The 26,190-nt window shown below is 40.4% G+C and overlaps 1 protein-coding gene and 1 long non-coding RNA gene across 5 annotated transcripts in view; one reads left to right on the top strand and one right to left on the bottom strand.

The window, feature by feature from the left end:
- Nucleotides 1–11,509, bottom strand: part of Atg5 (autophagy protein 5) — a 49,059-nt gene extending 37,550 nt beyond the window's left edge. For 3 of the 4 annotated variants that reach the window (XM_072296382.1, XM_072296384.1, XM_072296383.1), the window contains exon 1: nucleotides 11,302–11,509. In XM_072296382.1, the coding sequence (XP_072152483.1) occupies nucleotides 11,302–11,502 (201 nt within the window). In that variant the 5' untranslated portion in view covers nucleotides 11,503–11,509. Of the gene's footprint in view, nucleotides 1–10,704; nucleotides 11,153–11,301 lie in introns of those variants that run through there. The other variant, XM_072296385.1, reaches the window with a different exon arrangement.
- Nucleotides 11,510–14,679: 3,170 nt separating this feature from the next.
- LOC140223890 (uncharacterized) lies at nucleotides 14,680–24,697 on the top strand. Its single transcript, XR_011899191.1, has 2 exons — nucleotides 14,680–20,920; nucleotides 24,133–24,697. It is a non-coding gene; the product is annotated as an uncharacterized lncRNA (long non-coding RNA).
- The last annotated feature ends 1,493 nt before the right edge of the window (nucleotides 24,698–26,190 follow it).

Genomic DNA, 26,190 nt, shown 5'->3' with positions numbered 1-26,190 from the left:
GAACACCCTGTCGATCGATCCTTTTCCATTGGTTTAAATGGCAGATCAATCGATACATCGCAAAGCACGCCACGCCACTGGTCTCTATCTTTTCTCAGCGACACTCGCCGAAACAGAATCATCCTCAACTCTCAAACAGGATATTGGATCGAGCAGCCGATTTATGCGATAAAATTTACGGTCATTGTTTTCGGGTATCTCTCGGTTTAATCAACAACGCAGGAGCACGCCAAACGCGTGCGGAGGAGATGTAGAATGCGTGAGGTAACGCATTTATCTATACGAGAACTGGAGTGCAACTATTTCCCCGGTGCCGCCGTTGATAGGTGTGTACCGCGGGTTGCGGCCAGAGACAAGTTGCGGCAAACCATTCTAGGTAGAACGTCTTAGCTATGTATGGTGGGTTGCGGGAAACCATAGGACGTACGCAGGAACTTCGATCCCGCTTGTACAAGAACCTCAAAATCATTAAAAAAAAATGATGAAATTTCCACTTTTTTTTCTTTTCTTGGAGGATGACAATACTTCCTCTCTACCCTAGGGGAGCGAGAAAGAAAAATCATGAGTTGAAAAACGCTAATTTCGCGAGTTTAAATAATCGCGTCCAACACAGTTCAGACACCGTAAAACGCATGTTAGATCCTTCATTACAGAAGGAATATTTCACGCATTGCGCGTTCACCAAGGGTGCGTGCTGGGGTTGAGAATTTGTAATTTGTCGTTGTAGGGCCTACCGCGAGCCACACCGTGTCCTAGGATTTTGTACTCTTGGACTCAGTAACACATTTTATGTTTCAAGCCTCCATCTGACGGTCCATCGCAAATATTTCACTATCCTACTCCACTCCCCGATCCCAGAAATCTTTGTCTTGCCATGTTGTCTTTACAGTTTGCTGATCAAAAGCATCAATCATTGATAAAATGGGAAGCATACAAGAAAATTTCGCGAACGCCAATTTATTCATTCCAAATATTCTTCAATGTAGCGCAAAAATAGCGCAAGTGATAGAGTTATTAACGAGATACATACTTACTGGGAGCAATGGTCGACTTTTCTTTTTTTTAGATTTGCCTGAAATTGTTCAACTCACCTCTGATAGATTTATGAACGCTGAAATCGAACATCACGTCCGTTTTTTTGGGTTAGGTGTTCGGTCAATAGCTACGTTTATGCGAGGCTCGAAACCGAGGTTTCACGAAACCCGAGTTTGTAATGCAAGTTTTCGTCGTCGGGTTTGTGCGGGCGCTGTAACCCGACTTTCGCGGGAAATCAAACTTTCCGATTCTGGCGCTGTTTATGCGCATATTTTCGATTGAACTTGAATTTCATGCGTTGGTGCCATTTTCACAAGCTACACTTCATTTTTTCACTATGAATTGATTCTATAAATTTATTATTACTCTTTTATCCCGTGTATGTTCCACAATTTTTCCGCAATATATAAGCGGAGGCTTCATCTTCACTAGAAAAGCCTTTAGGTACTGACTTTCTGAGCAACAGATGGAAAAATGACAGTGGATTTTTAATCATTTTACGTTCATATTTAAAAATTGAATGAATACCTAAGTAATCTCAACAACCCTTTAAATCATGCTCAAGCTTATATTCTGAGTTCAGAAAAGTTGCCATCATATGAAATTTTAGTAATGTTAAAAATAATTGTGGCAGGCGCAGAAATTCATCATGTTGTTTATTGAGCTTCTAATGATCTTACTATAGGTAGATATAGGCATTGAAAGTGTAGGAGTGCTAATCTACTAAGCACTGCACCTTTACTCCCTGGTGTCGTAAAGATTGTACCTATGTCTGCCATTATTGTAGTGAAACAAATAACTATTCGGGAATACTTATGGGAATTGCTCCTTCAAAATATGATCAAAATAAGCGGATATTGATAGGTCAACAATGTACCTATCGCTGAAGCAGAAGCGTCTAAATCCTCTTGAGGCAACGGACGGTGACAATCTCAACAAACTGATGACGCTTCACAAATTTTAAGTTTCCACATTCCCAGAGACACGCGCTGAAATCCTGTTTCTCACCCCTCTTTCCGACTGCTCTCCGAGTCCATGAGCAAGACAGGAAGAAAATAGGCAAGCTACCCACTACTGTTTGCCTACCTATGTGTTTTTTTTCTTCAACTTGAATTTCAAAGGTGACTCATGTAAAGAGCAACTGACAGACAAGATTTCAGAACCTGCCATTGCATTTCATTAACCTAAGACACAAACCCAACCTCACCATTGATATTCTTTCGCTTACACTGTATATTGTTTTCTCATTGAGATTCGATATGAACTCAATTCAAAAATGCTTTTGAATTTAATTATTCGGGTCGATTGGAATATGGAGCTTTAAGTCTATCTGTAAAGCGCATTTACTAACATTCACTGCTGTCACAAGATATTTTTGCACAGGCAGAGCCACTTTCCACGGTTGATGCATCTCTAATGCCAAGGCTCAATTATGACAAGTGATTCAACGACCAAAAATTGTTACACGCCTCAATAAAAACCGTATTCTTATCTCAAATTGCAAATCTTGGATAACAGAGCACTCACCAAAAAATCTCCTTCCTTCTGCCTCAGTATGAAAGAGTGACGATACTTTGGAGCAACAATTAAAGTAAAAGTATGATTGTAAAAAATGTTGAATAATGGCAAAATTAAAGCTAAATCGTGGGATAAGCACCAGTTGTTTACGAACGTTATGATAATAAATCCGGAATCCGCCATATTGCCGATCGCGCACCTGAAAATCGCATTTGAAGTCGAATTTCAACTAATTTCAACCTCCGGTTCGTTTATGCAGAGTGCGATAACCTAGTCTTTAGTGTAAAATAAGGTTTCAAACACAAATTTCGGAAACCTACATTTCGTTAGTTCCGTATCGTTTATGCCGTGATTTGAACCTTGGTTTCAAACTCAGGTTTCGATTGAAGTTAGGTTTAGAGGCTCGCATAAACATGTTCCCCGCAAAAATAGGAATTTTCCCTACAAATCTAGCTTTTCCGGAGAAGTATCAGTGTTCCGGAAAATATGTGCATGATGGAAAAAAGCTAAGTCCGTGTTCGGATTCAGCAGCCAAAATCTCATAGGGAGTTTAGTATTACATGCCTATTAAAGTTGGGTCATTCCACGTCACCTGTACCAGGCTCGGAACCCGACCCCCTCCGATTTGGCTGAAAATTGGTATACGAGGTCTTTACATCATTATAAGAAACTAATTCGAAGGGTTTTCCCATCTGACGCCCCGTTCGCGAGATATCGACCCCCAAAGATGGGGTGAATTTTAGCGATATTCTAAAACGCCCGTTTTAGCGATTCTCATTTTCTCGACTTCCCTCTCTTTGACTCTCCATAGCGAGACTCTGTATCAATCCATCATACTTTGAAAGAGTGTTTCTAGACCAGTTTTTCATGTACATTCTGAATATGCCATCGAAATTTAGCTCAAAATTATTCTAATGGCCGTAATTTAGGGTTTTTTAAAATTTACGATTTTTTCGCCATTCAATGTTCAAACTGAATTCTCCAAAAACCTGTCTCTCAGATTTTCGATTTTCTTTTTTTAACTTCAAGCTTAGGATATATACTTTTGGTTGATATACTTTTTTCAATGGAACTCGGACGGTTAAGGGCCTAAAAAAATTCAAATATGCCAAAAAAGGTCAAAAATGGTAAAAAAGACGAATTTCTACATGCTAATCCAAATCTTTCGATAGTAAACTCTTCAATTATCGATATTTTTTCCCTTTTTACCCTCTAATATGTACAAAATCAGACTTGCAACGCTTCCCATACATTCACCGATCGATTAACGGCCTGAGGGAAACCGGAAACCGACCAAAAATCCTCGAAATTTACGCAAAAAGGCGATTTTTCACATCGTAACCGATGCGTTCCATGGATTGTAACTGCAATTTCCAATTTTCTCCATCCATTTCAACCTTAAGGTATATACTTACGAGTAACAAACACTTACTAACGTGCATCGATGGGGCACGGATCTAAACGGAAATTAAAACCGGCCGGAAATGCTCAAAAATGACGGCGAAAAACGATTTATTACACGGGAACCGATGCATCTCCTGAATAGTCACTGAAATTTTGATTTTTCTCTTTACTTCAACCGTATGGTGTAATCTTTCGAGTACTTGACACTAATAAAAGTGCATCGATGTGTTACGGAGCTAATGTTGCAGAAAGCCTATTATGACATTAGTGAATTTCTCAGTACCTAGACATTTGATAAAGTAATGTGAATATACATTGTTTTTAAGTTTGTTATACTGTGTAATTGACCTGTACAATAGCTCTACCAGGGGCTTACATTTCTGTACAAAAGATCAAATAAATAAATAAATAAATAAATAAACTGAAATGGAAACCGGCCGGAAATGCTCAAAAAAGGCGGGTTTTCCCACGGTAATCCGAGCATCTCATGAATAGTCACTGCAATTTTCATTTTTTTTCTCTTCTTCGAACTCAAGTTGTACTTTTGAAAAGCTGTCATTACACATTATCCATTTATTGGTAAAATATCTAAAAAAAACCGAACTAGAAATAAACCGAAAATTAAAAAAAAAAAAAAAAAGAGGCGATAAAGACGTTGAATAAGTGGAGTTGATTTGAATCGATGATATGATTTAAACAAGCCGATGCTTGCATCATAAAAATCGCCGATTATAAACTTGACGGTGGAAAAATATGATGCACTTCATCGATCCTCTGGAGGACCTTTCTAAAGGTAAAGGCAGCCTGACACTCCTTTCAAAAAAGTTTGAAGCCAAGATAACTAGCTAAGAAGTACACCCCTACGGCTTCTGAATAGAGGCGATGAAGAACGGCCAGCCCTAACTTTTTTTTTTTTTTTTTTTTTTTCTCACGTGGAGGAGATTGAGGGGAATCCGTCGGCGGACGATGTCCAATTAGGGATCAAGTGTACCTTAGACTTCGACTTGACTGAGAATTCCAGCAATAGTTACAATAAAATGAGGAAGATAGTTCGAATAAGAAATGGAGGTTTAACTTGGACCTGATAAACGGGCAGGAAGAAAATATCGTTCATTAATATTGAAGATAAATATTGCAAAAAAGTAAAAGCTAAAATTTGAAAAAGGGTGAGACATCACGCTGCCTTTCCATACACCCATATAATTCATTTGCTGGAAATCAGAATCCCAAATTTGAAGAGCGGATTCAAACCAAAGAAAAAGCGACAATACAAATGAAGTAGAGCAAAGAACAGAACCATCATTTATATGAACTTCGAAGGATTCAGACTTTCAGCGATTCTACCTTTTCATACTTTTTCACTCGAGAGGTTGCCAGATTGTGCGATAAATGTGAACATTTTACGCGGATTTGAATTGGGAAAAGTGTTAAAAAAAACAACTTATCTGGTAACAGTGGAGTCCGGGGGACGAGAAGCTGCCCTCCTGGGAAAATCCATGATTTAGCTGGAAATGTTATTAAAACGATTCATTCCGTTTGAAGCATCAATTGTATATTAGGGGAAAGCTATTTTAAAATAATAATTGTAAATGGACACAGATGCTACAGAGAGGGAAAAAGGGAAGGGAAAGGAATGAAATGAGGATATGATTACTAATATGCAATCAGAGAGAATAAAACAAAAACATCAGAGAAATTTATATGTGATGAAAGTATAAGAAAAAAACACGAGTGGGCTCATTGCGATTCGGAACTCGAATTATCTTATCGTTGAGCAGTTTTTAGACCCCTACGCCACCGATAATCTTCTTAAGAGGTAAAGATGAACTTTTGCTACTTCAGCAAGTCAAATCGCGGAAGGAGATCCATGAATTGTCTTCTTCCGCCACCCGATGGGATGACGTTCCAATCAAATGCGTTTTTGAAGAAATGATCGATCCCCATCATCGCTTCATCTCCACACATCTATTCATGTGCAAATGATGGCACGCTCCGGCAACAAGGTTCTGTGACGAAATCATTTTTGCCTCCAGAGTCTCCAAAATGTATACATCTTAGTGATCAAATGTCCAATCACTGAGAAAAATAGCTGGCGGAGCGAGCCGAATATCACTCCCGTAGCGAGTGATCGGGGGTCAAGGGGGCGCAGCCCTTTGGCTGGCCGTGACGGACGCGCAAAGCGCGTCCAGAACGGCTGGTAAAACCATAAAAACCAGAGTTTCAGAAAAGAAAGGGGAACCTAAGGTCTTGACTTGACCTGACCGCATCACTGGAGGCCGTACTTGACCACTGATCTCAATCAAAAGAAAAGGAAGAGGCCGACCCCGGGGGCAGTTACTCTGAGTCACCTTCTCTTTGCTATAGCTCAGGAGAAAAGATTAGAGGAACTGAAATATCAATCTACGGAGTGGATTATATCAATCTAAAGGAGTGTCAGGCTGCCTTTACCTTTAGAAAGGTCCTCCAGAGGATCGATGAAGTGCATCATATTTTTCCACCGTCAACTTTATAATCGGCGATTTTTATGATCCAAGCATCGGCTTGTTTAAATCATATCATCGATTCAAATCAACTCCACTTATTCAACGTCATTTATCGCCTCTTCTTTTTTTTTTTTTTTTTTTTTTTTTTTTTTTAAAAATTTTCGGTTTATTTCTAGTTCGGTTTTTAGTGTATTTTCCGAAGGAAATACACTATTGCGTTCTCCCCTGATGTCAGACCTGGACCAAAGACCATGTAATGAGCATCGATCATGGGTCGTAGATTACGAATATGCATGCCGTTTGTATTCATGTTTATATATTTATATATATATCTGCTTATTTATGTATGTATTTCCGACTCATCGTGGTTTTTCCGATTTTTGCTTGGTTATATTTCCCTCATTTTAAAAAAATTCCGGGTGAAACTTTTTGCGATGTAAAGTAGAGGAACAGGACTACAATTCTGCGAAAAAAAAACGGAGATCGAAGTATTACATTTCGAATGGTGGGGGCGAGAAGTGGAGGGAGGTTCAATTTTGTGGGCGCGATAACTTGCGCAAATTAAAAGCTTTCCCCCGAAATTTTTACAGAAGGAAGATCTTACTTAGTTCTAGGCTGGTATTGAATTAGAGCGAAATCGGTTGAGCCGTTTGAAAATGGCGAGCTTTGAAAGTTTTAGGCGGGGGGGGGGGGGGGTGTGCGGCAAGAGAGGAGGGAAGCCGCACAGTGGGTTACGACCTGAAAATTGGTGGACAAGACGGGAATGTTGTCGCACAGTGGGTCACGAACTGAAAGTTGGTGGACAAGACGGCAATGTTGTCGCACAGTGCGTCACGAACTGAAAATTGGTGGACAAGACGGCAATGTTGTCACACAGTGGGTCACGAACTGAAAATTGGTGGATAAGACGGCAATGTTGTCGTACAATGGGTCACGAACTGATGAACTGATAATTGGTGGACACGATGGCTAAATTGTCGCACAGTGGGTTACACACTGATAATTGGTGGACAAGATGGCAATGTTGTCGCACAGTGGGTTATGGAGATTCATCCATCGTCATTCAAGCTTGCCACAGTGTTTGTTGACATTTTTTCATATCAGACATTACATGAGGATTGTTTTTGCCATCTGGCGACATGAAGTCCCTATTCGAATAATCAATGCCTCCAACAGTGTAAACGTAAATCCAACCCCCAGGGATTGATAACTCCCCGCCCCCGCCCCTCCCTTCGGAAAATACACTCTTCCCGCGGTGGACGCGCATCCTGGGAGGGGCTGGGGGGGGGGGGCGAAGCCCCCCCAAAAACCGGCGCGGAGCGAAGCGGAGCGCCGGTTTTTTTAGATATTTTACCAATAAATGGATAATGTGTAATGACAGCTTTTCAAAAGTACACCTTGAGTTCTCAGAAGAGAAAAAAAAATGAAAATTGCAGTGCCTATTCATGAGATGCTCGGATTACCGTGGGAAAACCCGCCTTTTTTGAGCATTTCCGGCCGGTTTCCGTTTCCGTTTAGCTCCGTAACCCATCGATGCACTTTTATTAGTGTTAAGTACTCGAAAGATTACACCATACGGTTGAAGTAAAGAGATAAAATTAAAATTTCAGTGACTATTCAGGAGATGCATCGGTTCCCGTGTAATAAATCGTTTTTCGCCGTCATTTTTGAGCATTTCCGGCCGGTTTTAATTTCCGTTTAGATCCGTGCCCCATCGATGCACGTTAGTAAGTGTTTGTTACTCGTAAGTATATACCTTAAGGTTGAAATGGATGGAGAAAATTGGAAATTGCAGTTACAATCCATGGAACGCATCGGTTACGATGTGAAAAATCGCCTTTTTGCGTAAATTTCGAGGATTTTTGGTCGGTTTCCGGTTTCCCTCAGGCCGTTAATCGATCGGTGAATGTATGGGAAGCGTTGCAAGTCTGATTTTGTACATATTAGAGGGTAAAAAGGGAAAACATATCGATAATTGAAGAGTTTACTATCGAAAGATTTGGATTAGCATGTAGAAATTCGTCTTTTTTACCATTTTTGACCTTTTTTGGCATATTTGAATTTTTTTAGGCCCTTAACCGTCCGAGTTCCATTGAAAAAAGTGTATCAACCAAAAGTATATATCCTAAGCTTGAAGTTAAAAAAAGAAAATCGAAAATCTGAGAGACAGGTTTTTGGAGAATTCAGTTTGAACATTGAATGGAGAAAAAACCCTAAATTACGGCCATTAGAATAATTTTTAGCTAAATTTCGATGGCATATTCAGAATGTACATGAAAAACTGGTCTAGAAACACTCTTTCAAAGTATGATGGATTGATACAGAGTCTCGCTATGGAGAGTCAAAGAGAGGGAAGTCGAGAAAATGAGAATCGCTAAAACGGGCGTTTTAGAATATCGCTAAAATTCACCCCATCTTTGGGGGTCGATATCTCGCGAACGGGGCGTCAGATGGGAAAACCCTTCGAATTAGTTTCTTATAATGATGTAAAGACCTCGTATACCAGTTTTCAGCCAAATCGGAGGGGGTCCGGTTCCGAGCCTGGCACAGTTGACGTGGAATGACCCAGTTGCTTTTCTAATCCTAATATCGAGGTTTTTCCGGACCAGTGCTCCTATTCGCCCATACAGAGTGATCCAAAAGTCCCTTCCACCCCCTCTAACTTTTTACCTAATTGAGGTAAAGATTAGAAACTTGGGGGATGTTCCTAGGTCAAAGGGAGCTACTTTTTGGCCCCCTAAAATTTTCAGGGGGGCCCCCGGCCCCCCTTGGGGGGGGGGGGGGGGACGGACCCCAACTTTTAATTTTCAAATAGGAAGACCCCCTTTGTGATAGCTCGTTTGAAAAAGCATAAAAAAAGAAAACTTTTCACGCAAACCCGAAGTCAATATCTCAAACTGTTCCAAAATGGCGGCCGGTTAAAGTTCAAAACGGCCGAAAATTCACACCAGTTATTTGTCGATGGATTTGCGCGAACATCGGACTGTAGAGGTATTTTGACACGAGAAAAACGAATTTGACGTTAGATTTTCAAAAAACCGAAATTTCCAAAATGGCCGCCGCCGGTTTAAGTTTAAAATGGCCGAAAATTGTCACCTCGGTTCTTTGCTGATGGATTCGCCTAAATCTTGGAATTCGAGAGTATTTTGGCATAAGATAAACACATTTGAACTTAGATTTCTAAAAAATCCAATTTTTGGTCATTTTGAACTTTCGGGTAGAGGCTCTACCCGAGCGCGCGACTAAAGCCGTTCTCACGCGTTTTCTACTCGTCACAAAAAGAAGGTTTCGGTATAGTTTTGAAGGTCAGAAAATCCTCCACCCACCTCAAGAAAATAAACGGCTCTAATTGCGCCCAGAAACAAAAAATCATCGGCTGTTAAGATGATCGAAATTAAAAAATTCACGTATTTTGTCATAATATGGCATATTATTTAAAGGTAAATGTAAAAATGCACATTATTTGAAAAGGTCTTTAAAGTAGCTTTCAAACGAGACCAAAAGTTTGAAAATCGAACGAATAGTTGGAGAGATACAGCGCGTTTCACACGTGTGAAGCGCGCCCGTGGCCATGAACGCGGGGTGGAAATCGCGCGTCGCGGCCGATCGCGCGACACTTATTTTAAATGGCTCTCGCGGGCTAACTACTCGTAGCACAAAAATGGTTTTGGTATCAAATTAAACGCGAGATTAAAACCCATCTCTTTAACTTGACCTCTTCACCTCTCCCCCTCAGGGGAGGGGGGGGGGGTAATGATTGGAAAAATTCTTATGATCAGTGACCTTTTTTCTCATTCTTCTTTTAAACCGTCGACTTTTGAGGAAAATATCAAAGGACTTTACAAAGAGTACATAAAATTTAATATCAGCTTACTACAAAACAATTCTAAAAATCTTTAAATCTTCACGCTGAAACTTTACTAGAACTCGTTCAGATAAGGCTTGTCTAGCACTGAGTAACGGAGTGAAGCCCCGATGCAAATTCGGGGGTTCCAGCGCGTCACCGATGGATAACTGTTGCCGCATGCAAGTTCGGTTGAAACAGCGACGGCGCGTTCCGAGGACCCACTGCCTATAAGTTATAATGTCTTCGTAAGCAACAGCTGAGCCAATGCACCAAGATTGTGAGATTGCCAAATTTTCATGTGATCAGATAGGATTCAACTGGTTGATCAGATAAGATTCGTCTGGTCAATAGGATAAGGTTCTACTAGTCAATCGTAAAAGATTCAACCGGTCTATTGAAAAGGATTCTCCTAGTTACCTTTATTGAGTTAGATGAAGCTGGTCCATTCACAAAAGTTTGATCGGTCCATTGAATGGGATTCATCCAGTTGATCTAATGAGATGTTTCTGGTCCAAGGATGGGGATTCAATTTGATGATTCATTGACTTTCCACTGGTTATTTGAATAAAATTTGCCTCGTTCATTCATGAAAAGCTCTAGTGGTTAACTAATAGAGATTCGAGAAGTTGATGGAATACGATTCAAATGGTTCAAGTAGGTAAGATTCGACCACATTAGTGAGTGAAATTTCACTGGTCCGTTAAATGAGATTCTACTCTGTTTATGTCAAGAGCAGGAAGTGTAAAACATACACAAAAACTGTCACCATCAACTCAACTTACGAGTTGAATTTGGATATGACTAATGCACCCATTGGATTCTACGTAGAATTGTAATAAGGAAACATGTATAGAGGTGCTAACTTTTGTACCTTGTTTCGTTATCCGCTGCATTGCTTGTTATCATTCATCAGTATGTTCAGCAAGATGCTGCTGCTTCATATAACTCAGGACACTGACATTTCATTTACATCTCAGATTGTGGGCACCAAAGAACACGTTAAAAAGTACTCACCCTGTCAGTGACAAGTGGAAAATAAGACAAGCGAGGTACCATCAAGTAATATGGTTCTGGTGCTGGCACTCCACTAATTTCTGACTCGCCAAGTTGAAAACAAACGGGAAGTTTACCCTCCCAAATCCCTCTCAATACTTCGCGATCGTTCGCCATGGACATGTTGTACTGATAGTACTGATCTAGTGATCTATCAACCATTAGCAAGACCATTCAAGGTAGATTTACACAGGTATGGACAGAACTAAACAACTGGCCTCTGATTGGCTCTCCAGCGGCCCCTTAACGTCAGCCATTTTGGATGTTTTGATTATTTTGATTTATTATGTTCGGTTTATCGTTTGTCAAAATTTTGTGGGGTTTTCTACACAATTTTGGTTATGCGATAATAATTTTAGCATTTAAACGCACAAACGTTTGAATGTTAATTTGATTGTAATTTAACAAGGCGGATAAAGAATGGTGGTCGCATTTCGATTTTGGCTGCCATCTTGAACATGTGTGACGTGCAGAGGGTACGGGCTTTTACCGCGAGATTTGAAATGTACCCGAAGTGTACCCGATGCGATGCCGCGGCGCGAGGCTCATACAACTTCCAAACGGAATTATGAGTTTTCCTTCCTAATGAAACGCTTTCAGATCGTAGTCTGAGTTAAAATTTTTACTGAGAATTTGCAAGGAAGTTACAATCATTCTAATGTTTAATATTTCTGGCTGAAATTTGTGTTTAAAGAAATGTACCCGATGTTCTCGTTCCTTCACGCACATGTGCAACTTTCTGAAGAAACTGGACCTATCATTTTGGACTTAGTATATTTCGGATTTTTGAGAGCTGTAATGCGGTAGTTTTTCCTTAAAAATTTGGAAATAACGTCCAATCGTTCTTCTTTTTGATGCTTCAAGGAGAAATTTGTACTTTCGGAAATTTGGGAGACAAGTGTGAAAATTGGAAAAACGGAGAGGGGGTCGGGGATTTCTGACAAACAAGGGGAGGACTCCCCCCAGATAAGGAGGTTCGGGGGATCCCCCGAAAAATTATATTGATAATCAGGTATCCATGGAGAAAATAAGAAATATTAAAAAAAAATAAAAAAAAATAAAATAAAATAAAAATAAAATAAAATCTCTCACGGTTTTTAAATTATTTACTGATAAAGATAGCAAAATAAAATACACCGCAGTAATTTCACTTTAAATTCGGGCTATCAACGCCAGAAATACTTACAATGAACAAGTGACTATACAATACCAATACCTTGTAGCGTCAGATTGCAGCGTAAACCTCAAACCCTCCGCAGTTGGGTTTGTTTACAATCGTGACGTCAAGAGGGTACGAGATGCGACCACCATTCTTTATCCGCCTTGGTAATTTAATTAAAAAACGGGCCCCTTAACCTACGTCACGAGGTCATGTGACAGGTGACACGTACTGAGGCTCATGGGAAATTTTCAACTTGTCCATACTAGAGTACCTGTATAGGGAGAGTAGCGACAGATCGGTTCATGGAGGGCTTAGGGCCCAAAAGTGCAGCCACCCTTCTGAGCAACTTCTAACACACAAAATTTCACTGCCAGCCTACAGATTTCAATTCTAACCAAGATGGCTAAGAATGTACATAAATGAGCGTTCTTTCGCAAAAATAAGTAAATTTATGCAAAAAGTAAACCAAATACATGCTTTCTAAACGACGGTTCGTAACAATTGTATTTGTAAATCGCTCTGGACATTCGAAATTCATAGGTTGGCTGCCCTTTTGGGCCCTAACTTTATTCGCGGAGGCATCGGTGAAGGCCTGATGGACTTTCGGAGTTTCAGATCTGTCGCTACTCTCCCTATACAGGTACTCTAGTCCATACTTGCTCTCAAGATGCGTTGTTAAAGTCCACAACTATGGAACGCCGTTAGTGTCAAAACCCTTTTCTTGCGCGCGCGGAATTTTTTCTGGCGCGCGGAATATTTTTCCGGCGCGCGGAATTTTTTTTCGGCGCGCGGAAAGAAAAAACCCGTTTTCGATGAAAATCTCTAAATTTCCGGATTCCGCGCCGGTTTTCGATATATTTGCGCCGTTTGTGTCAAAACTATTTTTGTCGGCGCGCCGCTTCAAATCTGTTCCGCGCGCGGAATTTTCGATATATCGATTCCTGCTCGCCGTTTGTGTCAAAACTATTTTTTCCGGCGCGGCGCTCCAAATCTGTTCCGCGCGCAGAATTTTCGGTACATCGATTCCTGCTCGCCGATCGTGTCAAAACTGTTTTTTTACGGCGCTGCACCAGAAAATAATTCGAAAAAGTGGCGCGCGGAATTATTTTCTGGTGCAGCGCCGGAAAAAACAGTTTTGACACGATCGGCGAGCAGGAATCGATATATCGAGAATTCTGCGCGCGGAACAGATTTGGAGCGCCGCGCCGGAAAAAATAGTTTTGACACAAACGGCGAGCAGGAATCGATATATCGAAAATTCCGCGCGCGGAACAGATTTGAAGCGGCGCGCCGACAAAAATAGTTTTGACACAAACGGCGCAAATATATCGAAAACCGGCGCGGAATCCGGAAATTTAGAGATTTTCATCGAAAACGGGTTTTTTCTTTCCGCGCGCCAGAAAAAATTCCGCGCGCGCAAGAAAAGAGTTTTGACACTAACGGCGTTCCATACCGCAACTGCCCAACGAAAATTACCCGCTGAGCGTTGAGCTCAACGAAAGCGTTGGTAAATTCTGGTGGATTTACCCGTTTTCCAAGGCGGCTGCTCAGCAAACTGCCCAACAGCTCAGCGAGGTTTTCGGCTGCTGTGGACCGCTGCCGAGTTTGCTGGATTGTTGTAATGTTACATCCATAACCGCCATTTTTTCGCACTTCTTCGCCACATGTTCGTCACCAGACTGACTTTCAATTGCTTATAATCGTTTATTGCGTCAATTTCGTAATAATGTGGGTGTTAATAAGATTTTTAAATGTTAAAAATCTTAAATTTCAACAAAACTTAACCTTCAAATCCGCAGAATCCAACGGGAATTTAACAACGACACCTTGATTTTCTCCCGTCTGTTGAGCTGACGTCGTCGTTGAGATGACGTCAATCCTGCTAAGATTCGGCCATTTTTGTTGGGCAGCAAAAGTAATTTAACAACGCACCTAACGTCCATGAATAGACAACAACTCCCCAAGTAGCATGGATTGCAATTTCATTGCAATGGATTGTGAGTTGATTGCAATTTTTGCTTGTTGCCTATACGTTCATTTGAAGGCGCTTAAAAAGTTGCAATTTTATTGCAATAAGTTTGCAAGAAATGTAGATTATGCTTGTTGCCTAACCTTCTTTTTCAAGGCACTATAAAGACTGCAATTTCGGTGCAATCATGTTGTAACAAATTCCTGGCATCCAATTCTCTAGTTGTTTTAAAGTTTTTTCGACTTAAATGTCTCACCTAACCCATATAGCCCAACATATTTTGAAAATATTGTCACCTTTATCAAAATATTTTCATGGCAATATTGTAATTAAGATATTTTCAAAATGTTTTTAAAACATTTTAAAGGAATATTTTGAAAATGTTTACAAAAAATATTTTTAAAATAATTCAAAAATATTGCCTGTAAACATGCATATTAAAAATATTCCTTATGAAAGTTTTGAAAATATTTTAAAAATATTTTTTGAAAATATTTTTAAGTTCTCAAGTTAGTATGTGGTGTAATTTACACCGGTGTAAATTTAGTGTGAGTACCTATTACGTGATATCGAAAAAAAAATCAGACAAAAAAAATATGAAAAAAATAAATAACACGAAAAAAAATAAATAATAGGCAAAAGAAAGAAGCCTGAGAAAAACGGCGTTAATCAAATCTATGATGAATGTTGAGCCACGCACTGACGCAATGCATGCGATAACAGCCTTAACAGGCGTGATTTCAACCCTACTCATCATCAGCTCCCTGTAGCTCAGTGGAAGAGTGCTCCGCTATGACATTCGCGGGTCGGGTTCAAGCCCACTCAAGGGCGTCCGGTATTTTATGCTGCTAAACGTCGTAGGACATTAGGTAAGCATGGGTTCGAATTATTATAATTTCCCCGGAAAATTTAGGGGTTGAAATTTAAAGGTCGTCAATATTGAAATTTCTTTGCAAAAAAAAATTGCAACTTTTTTACAATGAGGGGGTCAGATGTTGTAAAATAATTGCAATTTTCTTGCAAGAAAGTTGAAATCATCTGGAAATTTTATTTCATTTAAATTGCAATTTTTTCGTTGCAAAATGCTACTTGGGTCAAGACCAATCCACACAGGTCAGTCATTCTGGTCATTCCCGAGGACGAGTTTTGGTACTCTACTGCGCAGTGACGTTAGTATTGAGTGCCTGCAATGTATTTCTTATGGGAGCACTCAATGCTACGTCACAATGGGTGCTGCGAGTTAGGGCCGGGCGGGGGAGTGGGGAGTGGATTTCAAAAAAGCTGCGCAATTACTGACCTGTGTCATGGACCAAGAGAATAAATAAGGACCCCCAACTCCAGTTAGGGTTGACATCAGCGCTGCCTGGCAGAGGGTGTAGTGAACTAAGCCGACGATTGGGTCCTCCTGTTTATATTTCCATGCACCACCTACCTATTTAGTTGCCTAGTTGCCTATTTACGCTTAACTAGGGCTTAACTGCTTATTACTCAGTGGCAGTGCCCATAGGCATAGAATAATAAGGCTACGACTATAGAAAGGACTGGTATTATCAAAAACCCGTGAGTTGAAGTCGCAATTACGATGTCTTAACGTAAGTTTTTTCCAATTTCGCACCCTGGAAGGTGAAGTTTACGTCTTGAAAATCCTTTTAGACTTTACCTGATGAAAATCCAGCGAGTTTTCAGAGAAGCCGTTGTTTTAGATAATTAATGAAAAGGGGACCATAATGTCCGATTTTTTTATTTGAATCAACTCATGATATAATTTCAAGCACTTTTTATAGAATGACTTTTTTTCATAAATTACACCATTTCCAAGATAATCGATGATGAACGTCGCTGCACCGACCTACGTCATCAAAAAAATTCCAAGATGCCCCGAAATGGTAAACACCTCCTTTTTTTCGCTATGACTGTCAAGGAACACTCCTGAGTCAAGACAATTTGAATCCATTTCTGATTGGTTCCCGTATTTTAGGCCTCCACAGTGTCACAAACGGGAATAAAGATTACATTTTCACCAATTGCAAAGATTATAATCTGGAATGGACCAGGGAATTACGGGTTCGGCAGGGAACAAACGGAATGAGAGGAGGAACGGAGAAAGGCATTTGAGAATGGGCCGATCAAAGATTACGAAAAACGTTCAATTTCTGTAATTTTTATTCCCGTTTGTGACATCCATGAGCCGAATTGTCTTGACTCTCAGTATAAAGGGACTCTATACTATAGGTATGGACAAATGGAATTTTAGAAAGTCGTCAAAACGCATATATTTGACAGCATCGAGAGTACGACTGCGAAAACCTGCGCGGCAAATGGACGGTACGACTTCATACGTCACTCGATCGCCCATTTTCTCAGCGCTGCCACTTCGGCACCCCATTTGTCCATACCTGTAGTAGAGTATACCTTGTATGACTGTTATTAGTAGAGTCCCTTTATACCCAGAGTTACGACAACTCGATTATCAGCTGACTGGCAGCCGTCCTTGGCTGGCCATGGAAGCCGAAACGAGTGCACCCAAACGAACGATATTGAGGGATAAGGATCAGGAATCCTGCGATGTCTGTCACACAAAAACAACAACATCAACAAAGTGATCAATTAAAAAGAAAATGAGATTGGTTTGTGAATAATTTCTTAATCTATTTTCATTTTGGACCTATGGAAATAACAATTTACTCTTGATAAACCACAATTAGGTAATATTTTCATTATTCTTGTTCACATTCGAGGTACCGCCATCTTGGTGCACTCGTTTCGGCCTCCATGAGCGAGAACCAATCAGAATTCGATTGTTTTTTAGGCCACTTTCAGCCCAATCCTGGCCCAACCAAAAGTGAGTTGTCGTAACTCTGGGTATAAAGGGACTCGATTATTAGCTACGGAATATCGAATTCGAATGCGATAGAGTACCTTTATAGACTACTCTAGAATGCGATTATTCGACTTTGTGATTGCGGATATTTCGGAAGCGATTATTCGAATGTGATGCGATTATCTCGGTGCCGATAATGGAGATGTTGCATGTGTGAGGGATTTGCGATTTAAGGTGGATCTTCAGAAAAATGTTCGGCGTTCTGCCAGCACGTCGCGCTAGCGGTCAAAGTGGGACTGCGACAGACTGCTCCGCAGCTGTCTTCGACAGTTGGCAGTTCGTCACCTTCGTCACTCGCAATCAGCGCGGCTTGAACGGTCGCACGCATTTCTCCTCCTCTTCTCCTCGTCGGCCGCAAGGCCGCCCCGTGCAAAGGGCCCGGCCGGCTGGCTACTCGGTCGGGTCGGTTGCGAATCAGAATTTACTTCTGCTTCGGATTCGTGCGGCCGCGAGATATTTCATCATAGGCTCCGCGCGCACTCCTTCACATATTTTGTAGTAATTGGTTTATGCTCGCTAACTTACCGCCATCTTCGTTTCTAAGAGGTTTCTCACTGCCCTTGATTAGAGTCCCTTTATAACCAGAGATAAGACAACTCACTTTTGGTTGGGCCAGGGTTGGACTGAAAGTGGCCTAAAAAAAAATCCAATTCTGTTTGGTTCTCGCTCATGGAGGCCGAAACGAGTGCACCAAGATGGCGGTACCTCGAATGTGAACAAGAATAATGAAAATATTACCTAATGGTGCTTTATCAAGAGTAAATTGTTATTTCCATAGGTCCAAAATGAAAATAGATTAAGAAATGATTCACAAACCAATCTCATTTTCTTTTTAATTGATCAATTAGTTGATGTTAGAGTACCTTTATAGGCAGAGTATGGCCATTCGTATCTTTTTACTACAGGAAAACTGTTCCGCTTTTTGATTGGTCGACGAGTTTTTAGGCTTCATGATGCTCTTACGGCATAGAGTACATAGAGTCGTAATGTAAGTGGGAGAGTTGGCGCCACTTTTAAGCATTTTCCATGTCCCGAATTCCGAGACTCCTGTGTCTGTGTGACGCCGGGTCACTTTTTCGATACATAATCGATTGTTTGCGATACACGGGTACCCGGCCATCCGATGACAACAACAACAACAGAGGAGATAGGGATTACCACGTATTCCACACCGCCATTTTTGATCGAAAATGTATCGAAAAAGCGACCCGAACTCGGCGCACACCGGGCTCGGAATTCGTCGAGCAGAACATGGCGCCAGCTCTCCCATTTACATTACGACTCTATGTACTCTATGTCTTACGGCCGTAAATAAACAAACAAAATGGCGGCTCACCGTAACATCGATAAGAAGCTAAATTTGACCAAAATTTCAATCATGCGGCAGTAACCACTTAAACTAGCATATCTACGAATAAAACACGAAAAACACGTGAAAACATTGTTAAATCGCCTTTTACCTTTATCACAGGAGGATGTAAGACGTGCATAACCTCAATCTTGCTTGCTAATAACAGCCATCTTGTTTGTTTATTTACGGCCCTAAGAGCATCGTGTCAGCCTATTCGCTCGCAACCAATGAAAAACCGGAACAGAAATGGCCATACTCTGTCTATAAAGGTATTTTAGTTGATGTTGATGTTTTTGTGTGACAGACATCGCAGGATTCCTGATCCTTATCCCTCAATATAGTTCGTTTGGGTGCACTCGTTTCGGCCACCATGGCCAGCCAAGGCCGGCTGCCAGTCGGCTGATAATCGAATTGTCTGAACTCTGGGTATAAAGGGACTCTAAAACAAACAAGGTGGCCGTTATCAGCAAGCAAGATTGAAGTTATGCACATCTTACATCCTCCTGTGATGAAAATGAAAGGCGATTTAACAATGTTTTCGTGTGTTTGTCGCGTGTTATTCGTAGATATGCTTGTTTAAATTGTTACTGCCGTAAAATTGAAATTTTTGTCAAATTTAGCTTCTTATCGATGTTACGGTGAGCCGCCACCTTGTTTGTTTACCTACGGCCGTAAGAGCGTCATGAACCCTAAAAACTCGTTGACCAATCAAAAAGCGGAACAGTTCTCCTGTAGTAAAAAGTGGGGGCAGGACATTACCTACAACGGCATTACCTCCAAAAATCCAACATGGTCGAGCGAGAGATCGAAACTTTGGCAATGTGCCCAAATCGATCGGTCGATGTTTCGAGATGTAAGGCTGTCTCGAATTTTACGATGTTGCCAAACCAAAAAGTAAGCATGAGATTTCTTTATAGGTGTTTCTGACTTTCTACCACTGTCGATCCTTGACTGTCGATAGTCAGTGTGAAATTGTGAGACAATCTGATAATCGCTGATAACTCTCGAAACATGATCATGAGCGTGAATTGAGAGTTAGAGGAGGTTAGAATCAAAGACATAAAGACGGAGGGCTAAAAGCAAAAAATGAAGCTTCTTTTCAACCACCTCTACTATTGGCTAGAGGATTGGCGGGGAAATCGGGACAAGTTTGAAATTCAAATGTAGGGCGGGAACTAAATAAAATTGCGGAAACAAAGTATTCTAGGTTGATTTTTGCCCAAATTCACTTACCCACTCATAATTTTTTAACTTTAGGTTAGTTTTGGTCCGTCGTCGACCGATTAATTTCATTTGGGAGTAACGGTCATCTAGCACTGTAACGGCCTGTTTCAACCTGCAGAACCACCATGAGCAGAAGAAAAACTAACATTATCTGAGATTACTGCCTGTTACTGAGCAAAAGTAGGTGTATTATATTAGGACGCAGACCGAACTTTCTTAATATAATCGTTTTAGGCATTTAAAACACGTTTAGAAGAAGAAATAAGGAAAAATAAAGAGGACAAGTTCAAATCAAATTTCCGTTTGCCGCCATGGATTCCCGCGCTCATTTACACACTCACACAAGCACCCAGCGCCAAACCAGGCTTCACTTTTTTCCCGTGCTTTTAGATACGAGCACTCCGTCTTTATGTCTTTGGTTAGAATCCATTAAGTGAAATTATCAATTAGTATCTCATAGACTTTTCCCCTAGTACTCGTGGATCGGGAGACTTGTAATTTAGTATTGGTGATGTGATTAGATTCGTGAAAAAGTGTAACCGCATTGCTTGCTTTTAACTAGCGCTTATCGTATTGATGCAATAATTGTCATCAGTTTGTTTCCTCTACTACACAACCGCACCCTCATGAAGGCAGATGAAGAATAAAAATGGTTACTTCAGTTGTTACTCTTTTTCTAAATTTTATGTTTTGGCGTCTCCGCTCCGAAATCACAAGGCTGCCGTGTTCCCTAGCTATGCAGATCGCTTGCTAGATCTGCCCCCTGTGGAAAGTCTAATCATACCTAAGTTCTCTCCAGTTGGAATTTCTCTACTTCAGTGTACGCAAAATAATATTTTGCAGCTGAAGAACACAGCATCTCTCTTGCGGCTATGAAACAATTGAAACAATCCAGTTTATTCTCTCCGAGTTAGTTCATCCAGGATGTCACCATGCTCTTCCACAACTCTTAGTGTTTAAAAAAACGCTTTCCAGCCACAGTGGAAACGAAAGGTAGATTTCGACTAATCGTTTCTATGAAAACAATTGCGCCTAATGAGCCTGACAGGTCGGAAAATCGTCCCCCTTGAACCCGAGATTTTCGCGATAAGGAGTGGTTTTAGAGGGTAGGTGAATACTAGGGGGCTACGCCCCCTGGCCGCTACGCGGCCCAACCCCCTGAAGGCGCTCCGCGCCATCAATGGGCCGCTTCGCGGCCCTATTTTTACCCTCCTATCAGTGTTAGGTTTATTTTCCCCCTAAAAAATTACGATATGATGTATACTTTACTTGTAGAATGAAATAATTTTTGGTTTTGATGAATAAAGAAAAAAATAATTTTTTGAAGTCAAAAGAAAGCGTTTTAGAATGACTGATTGATGAAGTATTGCAGTAAAACAACGAACAATGATAATCAGGTAATAATTAAGTTTATCAAAAGTTGGGAATCGAACCCACATCGTAGTCTAAGTGGACGCATTCGACGTCTTAGACGACTCGGCCACCGCTCGTCTTGAGGGAGGAGGTGCGAATCTTGTGTAGATAAGTATACAGGGTGTCCCAAAAGTCCGTACCCCCCCTCGTAACTTTTGAACGGTTAGAGATAGAAAAACGAAACTTTGGGAATGTTTCTATCTTAAAGGGGTCCATCTTCTAGGGGGGTCAAAATTTTTGTCCCCCCTCAGGGGGGCGCGGGGGCCCCAACTTTTTTTTTTCAAATGGTAACCCTATCTTGTGATACATCATTAGAAAGAGCATAAAAAACTAAGAATTTTGGCGCAAACCGCAAATCAATATCTTAATTTTTGACCGAGTTATGATAGGTCAAAGGTCAAATTTGACCTATTTTCAAAAAATCATATCTCCGGTTCAAATTATCGTAAAGAAAAAAATAAAACGGGAAAATTTACCAAATTGTAAGCACTTTCAAGTAAAAATCACAGAAATTACTTCAAACTAATTTTAAGGGGGGTTTCGGATCCCCAAATACGTCATTTTAAAGGTCATACGATACTCTCGCGAAATGAGCCAATTTCTCCTTACTTTTCCTCAACATTATCTTAGTAAGTTCAAAATTAGTTCAAAATTGCGTTTTCAAGTCCCCAAATTTCGAGCAAAGTTCAAAAAACGAAATTTAAGGTAATTCAATTCAACCATTTAAATTTCATTTTTTTTTAAAACTTTGTTCGAAATTTGGGGACTTGAAAACGCAATTTTGAACTAATTTTGAACTTACTAAGATAATGTTGAGGAAAAGTAAGGAGAAATTGGCTTATTTCGCGAGAGTATCGTATGACCTTTAAAATGACGTATTTGGGGATCCGAAACCCCCCTTAAAATTAGTTTGAAGTAATTTCTGTGATTTTTACTTGAAAGTGCTTACAATTTGGTAAATTTTCCCGTTTTATTTTTTTCTTTACGATAATTTGAACCGGAGATATGATTTTTTGAAAATAGGTCAAATTTGACCTTTGACCTATCATAACTCGGTCAAAAATTAAGATATTGATTTGCGGTTTGCGCCAAAATTCTTAGTTTTTTATGCTCTTTCTAATGATGTATCACAAGATAGGGGTTACCATTTGAAAAAAAAAAGTTGGGGGCCCCCGCGCCCCCCCTGAGGGGGGGACAAAAATTTTGACCCCCCTAGAAGATGGACCCCTTTAAGATAGAAACATTCCCAAAGTTTCGTTTTTCTATCTCTAACCGTTCAAAAGTTACGAGGGGTACGGACTTTTGGGACACCCTGTAGAGCTGATGCGCAGGCTACACATCCACTGCGCAACCTCTTCGACCACTGCGCAACCTCTTCGACCACTGCGCATCCTCCCGCGCATAGCGGTAGCAGTCCCGGAGCATTCTGTAAATTCACTCACTTTTATAACGTGATTTTAAAAAAACCTGGGTCCTATTTCCAAAATCTAATTAGAGCGGGCTCATCTAGGGCCAATTACCTGTCGATCTACGCAAAAATCATGGAAATCGGCCCGGTAGAACGCTCAAACGAACTATGACAAAAAGTATAAATTTACATTGTTTAAATGGGAGAATTCGCAACTTTACCACGTAATATAAAAAAACCTGGGCCATATTTTGAAAATCTGAAAAGAGTTGGCTTATCTAGAGACAGTTGCCCGTCGATAGCCGCAAAAATCATGAAAATCGGCCCGGTAGAACGCTGGAACTAAGCGTCACCACTTTCGCAAAATTAGGAGGTCTTGGAGCTTATAGTATAGATAGGTTGTTTGGAAGGCCACGACGAGACGAGTTTTTTGACGTATCACCGACCAAGATCGGACGAGTTTGAAAAATCATCCCCCTTTGGACTTGAGATTTTCCGGATAAGGGGTGGTTTTAGAGGGTAGGTGAATATAGGTTGTTTTGAAGGCCACGACGAGACGAGTTTTTTGACGTATCACCGATCAAGATCGGACGAGTTTGAAAAATCATCCCCTTTTGGACTTGAGATTTTCCGGATAAGGGGTGGTTTTAGAGGGTAGGTGAATATAGGTTGTTTTGAAGGCCACGACGAGACGAGTTTTTTGACGTATCACCGACTAAGATCGGACGAGTTTGAAAAATCCTCCCCCTTTGGACTTGAGATTTTCCGGATAAGGGGTAGTTTCAGAGGGTAGGTGAAAATAGGTTGTTTTGAAGGCCACGATGAGACGAGTTTTTTGACGCATCGCCGACTAAGATCGGACGAGTTTGAAAAATCCTCCCCCTTTGGACTTGAGATTTTCCGGATAAGGGGTGGACCGATTTTCACGAAAAAGGAAACTTGATCTAGACCTCATTGCAGTGAAGAACCATGCTAAGTTTCGTTTTGATCGTACGGATAGTTCCGGAAAAAAACGGTCGCAAAGGTTCGTTAGATCCCAGTTATATATATATATTCCTGTATTCACCACCAGGTTTTGACTGCTGTCTTCCTTTTTGAGAAGGTATAAGTTGGTGATTTTTGCTCCTATTTAAATGATTTTTCAAAGAGTTTTCACAACTTAAAAGAGAGAGAGAATTTTTACCTCGGTTTTAAACATAGGTATAGTTTTACACGAGTGCATTCAAATCATCATGACAAAGCGAGGTTCCGTAACATTGAATCTCATTCAAGGAGGGCTTTCTGGAGGATATCAAGTCATGATAGCTGCAGGTGGCTGGGTTGATGATCATAACTAATTATTTAAAATCTCTAGATATTTCTCTCTTATTGTTGATCTCTCTAGGATAGGACATATAGTTAAGCTCGACACGGATTTAAGCATCATATTCATTGAACAGTGCTGGAAGGAAAGTGGACTGCGAGGGGAAGAAACTAGACTTCTTTCAGACGAGTGATTATCTCACACAGGAACAACTTAGAGATTCACATGCTGCTTACTTGCCATTGGAAGGGCAAAGGGCTCTCAGCTGTGGTGGAAGCAACGTGTCTAGGAGAGGAAACTCCTAAATCCAACCCTGGTCCTCCAGGTTGGGGGTTGAGTCATCGGGCTAGCTCCCCAATACTCGGAAAAAGAAAGACTGATAAAAGACCCAATAACAATTGCCTCGATACAAACAATGGCCTGATGATCTCTGGGAGAAAACGGGGCAATGGCGATTGGGCGTCGCAGAGCGCAAGGCTACGCTGAGGAAGCAGGTTAATGTAATGTTTTTTCAGAGCTTCTGTTAAAGTATTTTAGAAGGGAGGAAGGATGCTGTCTTTAATGGTTTGGCACTTGGGTCCATTTCCGCTTATTTAAGTAAAATTATTTTTTTGTCAAAAATACAATTTTTTTAAATAGAAAATTCCCCATAATGCTTTCCCATTTTTCATAAGTAAGTACCATCCCAATGAAATATTACTTCTAAATTATTAAAATTTGAGAGTATGAATATAAATATAATCTGTAATGGAAAAACGAAAAAAATCCTATGAACCTATCGCGACTTTGGAAACGATTGAGTTACGGTTAAAAATGGGGGGGGGGGGGGTTAATAAGTAAAGTATGAATTTTGGTCAAAATGAGTTTATAGACGCAATAAATGGTACGTTTCATGTTTGACTTGACTGTATCAGCTGAGAAAATCGTCATAAGACAAAAATACAAGATCTTAAAATTCTCGTGTTTTTTGCCGATTTTGAGGGTTTATAGCAAAAAATGAAAACGCATGATGGCGTGAACAATAATTTTTCTTGAAAGTACCCTAAACACATGCTCTTGCTGTAAAAGTTTTGAAGCTCTAGCTCAATTCTAATGTTGTAAAAAAAAATCGTCAAAATGGGCAAAATGCAGAATTTGGCCCAAGATCGGGGGGGAGGGGGGTGGTGGTGGTTTTTGGCCGTGCGCAAACCTTGAAAATTTTTTTAGAATTTTTTTCTTCAGTGAAAACTTATTTTTATGAAAGGGGTCCACGATTTAGAAGGTACCATCATCAAAATTCGGAGGTGACCCTCAAAGTGGGACACCCTAGTCTATGACAGACAGAATTCAAGGAAAATCGTCATGCCAACATTGGTAGGATCTTCTAAAACGGGTGCTGCTGTACAGTCTGTAAGGATTGAAACGTGCAAAGCACGTTGCTAGTTACAAATAAAAATGCAAATTATGATTTCAAATAATTTTACATGAAAAAAGAAAACAAAATCTGACTAATACAATCATCTTTCATTGGAGACAACAACAAAGGTAATAACAGTAACAATAAGTTGTTGGAAAAATTTTAAAAAAAAGTAGAATCATTATTTTACTAGTTACAATGAGACAGTAAATTAAAAACTGATTGACTCTCTACATGGGAAGGGCTGTGTAAAACAAATACATTGGATAGGCAAGAGAGAGATTGCAGTTAAATCAAAAGTGGCTACACAGAAGGCACTTGTTGCATTAATGAATTGCCAAAGAGGCATTGCTCCACACAGCATCAAGCCAAATGAAATGAATTAAATAAGGTCTAATGAGAAAGTTCGCTCCAACCTCCCCCCCCCCCCCCAAAAAAAATGCTCGTATTTAGAGTTAAAGTTTTTGGAAAAAGTAAACATGGTAAAATGAACGGGTTGTTTCTGAAACAGTGATGTTAGTCTGGTAAATACCCAGTGGGTTCTTGTGGAAATACCTGATGAGTACCTGGCACTGATGTAAATGCACAGTATGCAGTATGCCCACGTACTTACCAGAGTGCTTGTTCGAAATGTTTATCATGTCCTTAAAATGTCATTTTGAATGTTATTTCACTATTTCTTCATGAATTCCTCATGAGTTCTCCTACAGTATACACGGTGTCTCACGAAACATGAGCCACCT

The sequence above is a fragment of the Bemisia tabaci genome, chromosome 2 (assembly GCF_918797505.1).
Source record: "Bemisia tabaci chromosome 2, PGI_BMITA_v3".
Classification (NCBI taxonomy): Eukaryota; Metazoa; Arthropoda; class Insecta; order Hemiptera; family Aleyrodidae; genus Bemisia; species Bemisia tabaci.
This window is presented reverse-complemented; position numbering and strand designations above follow the sequence as displayed.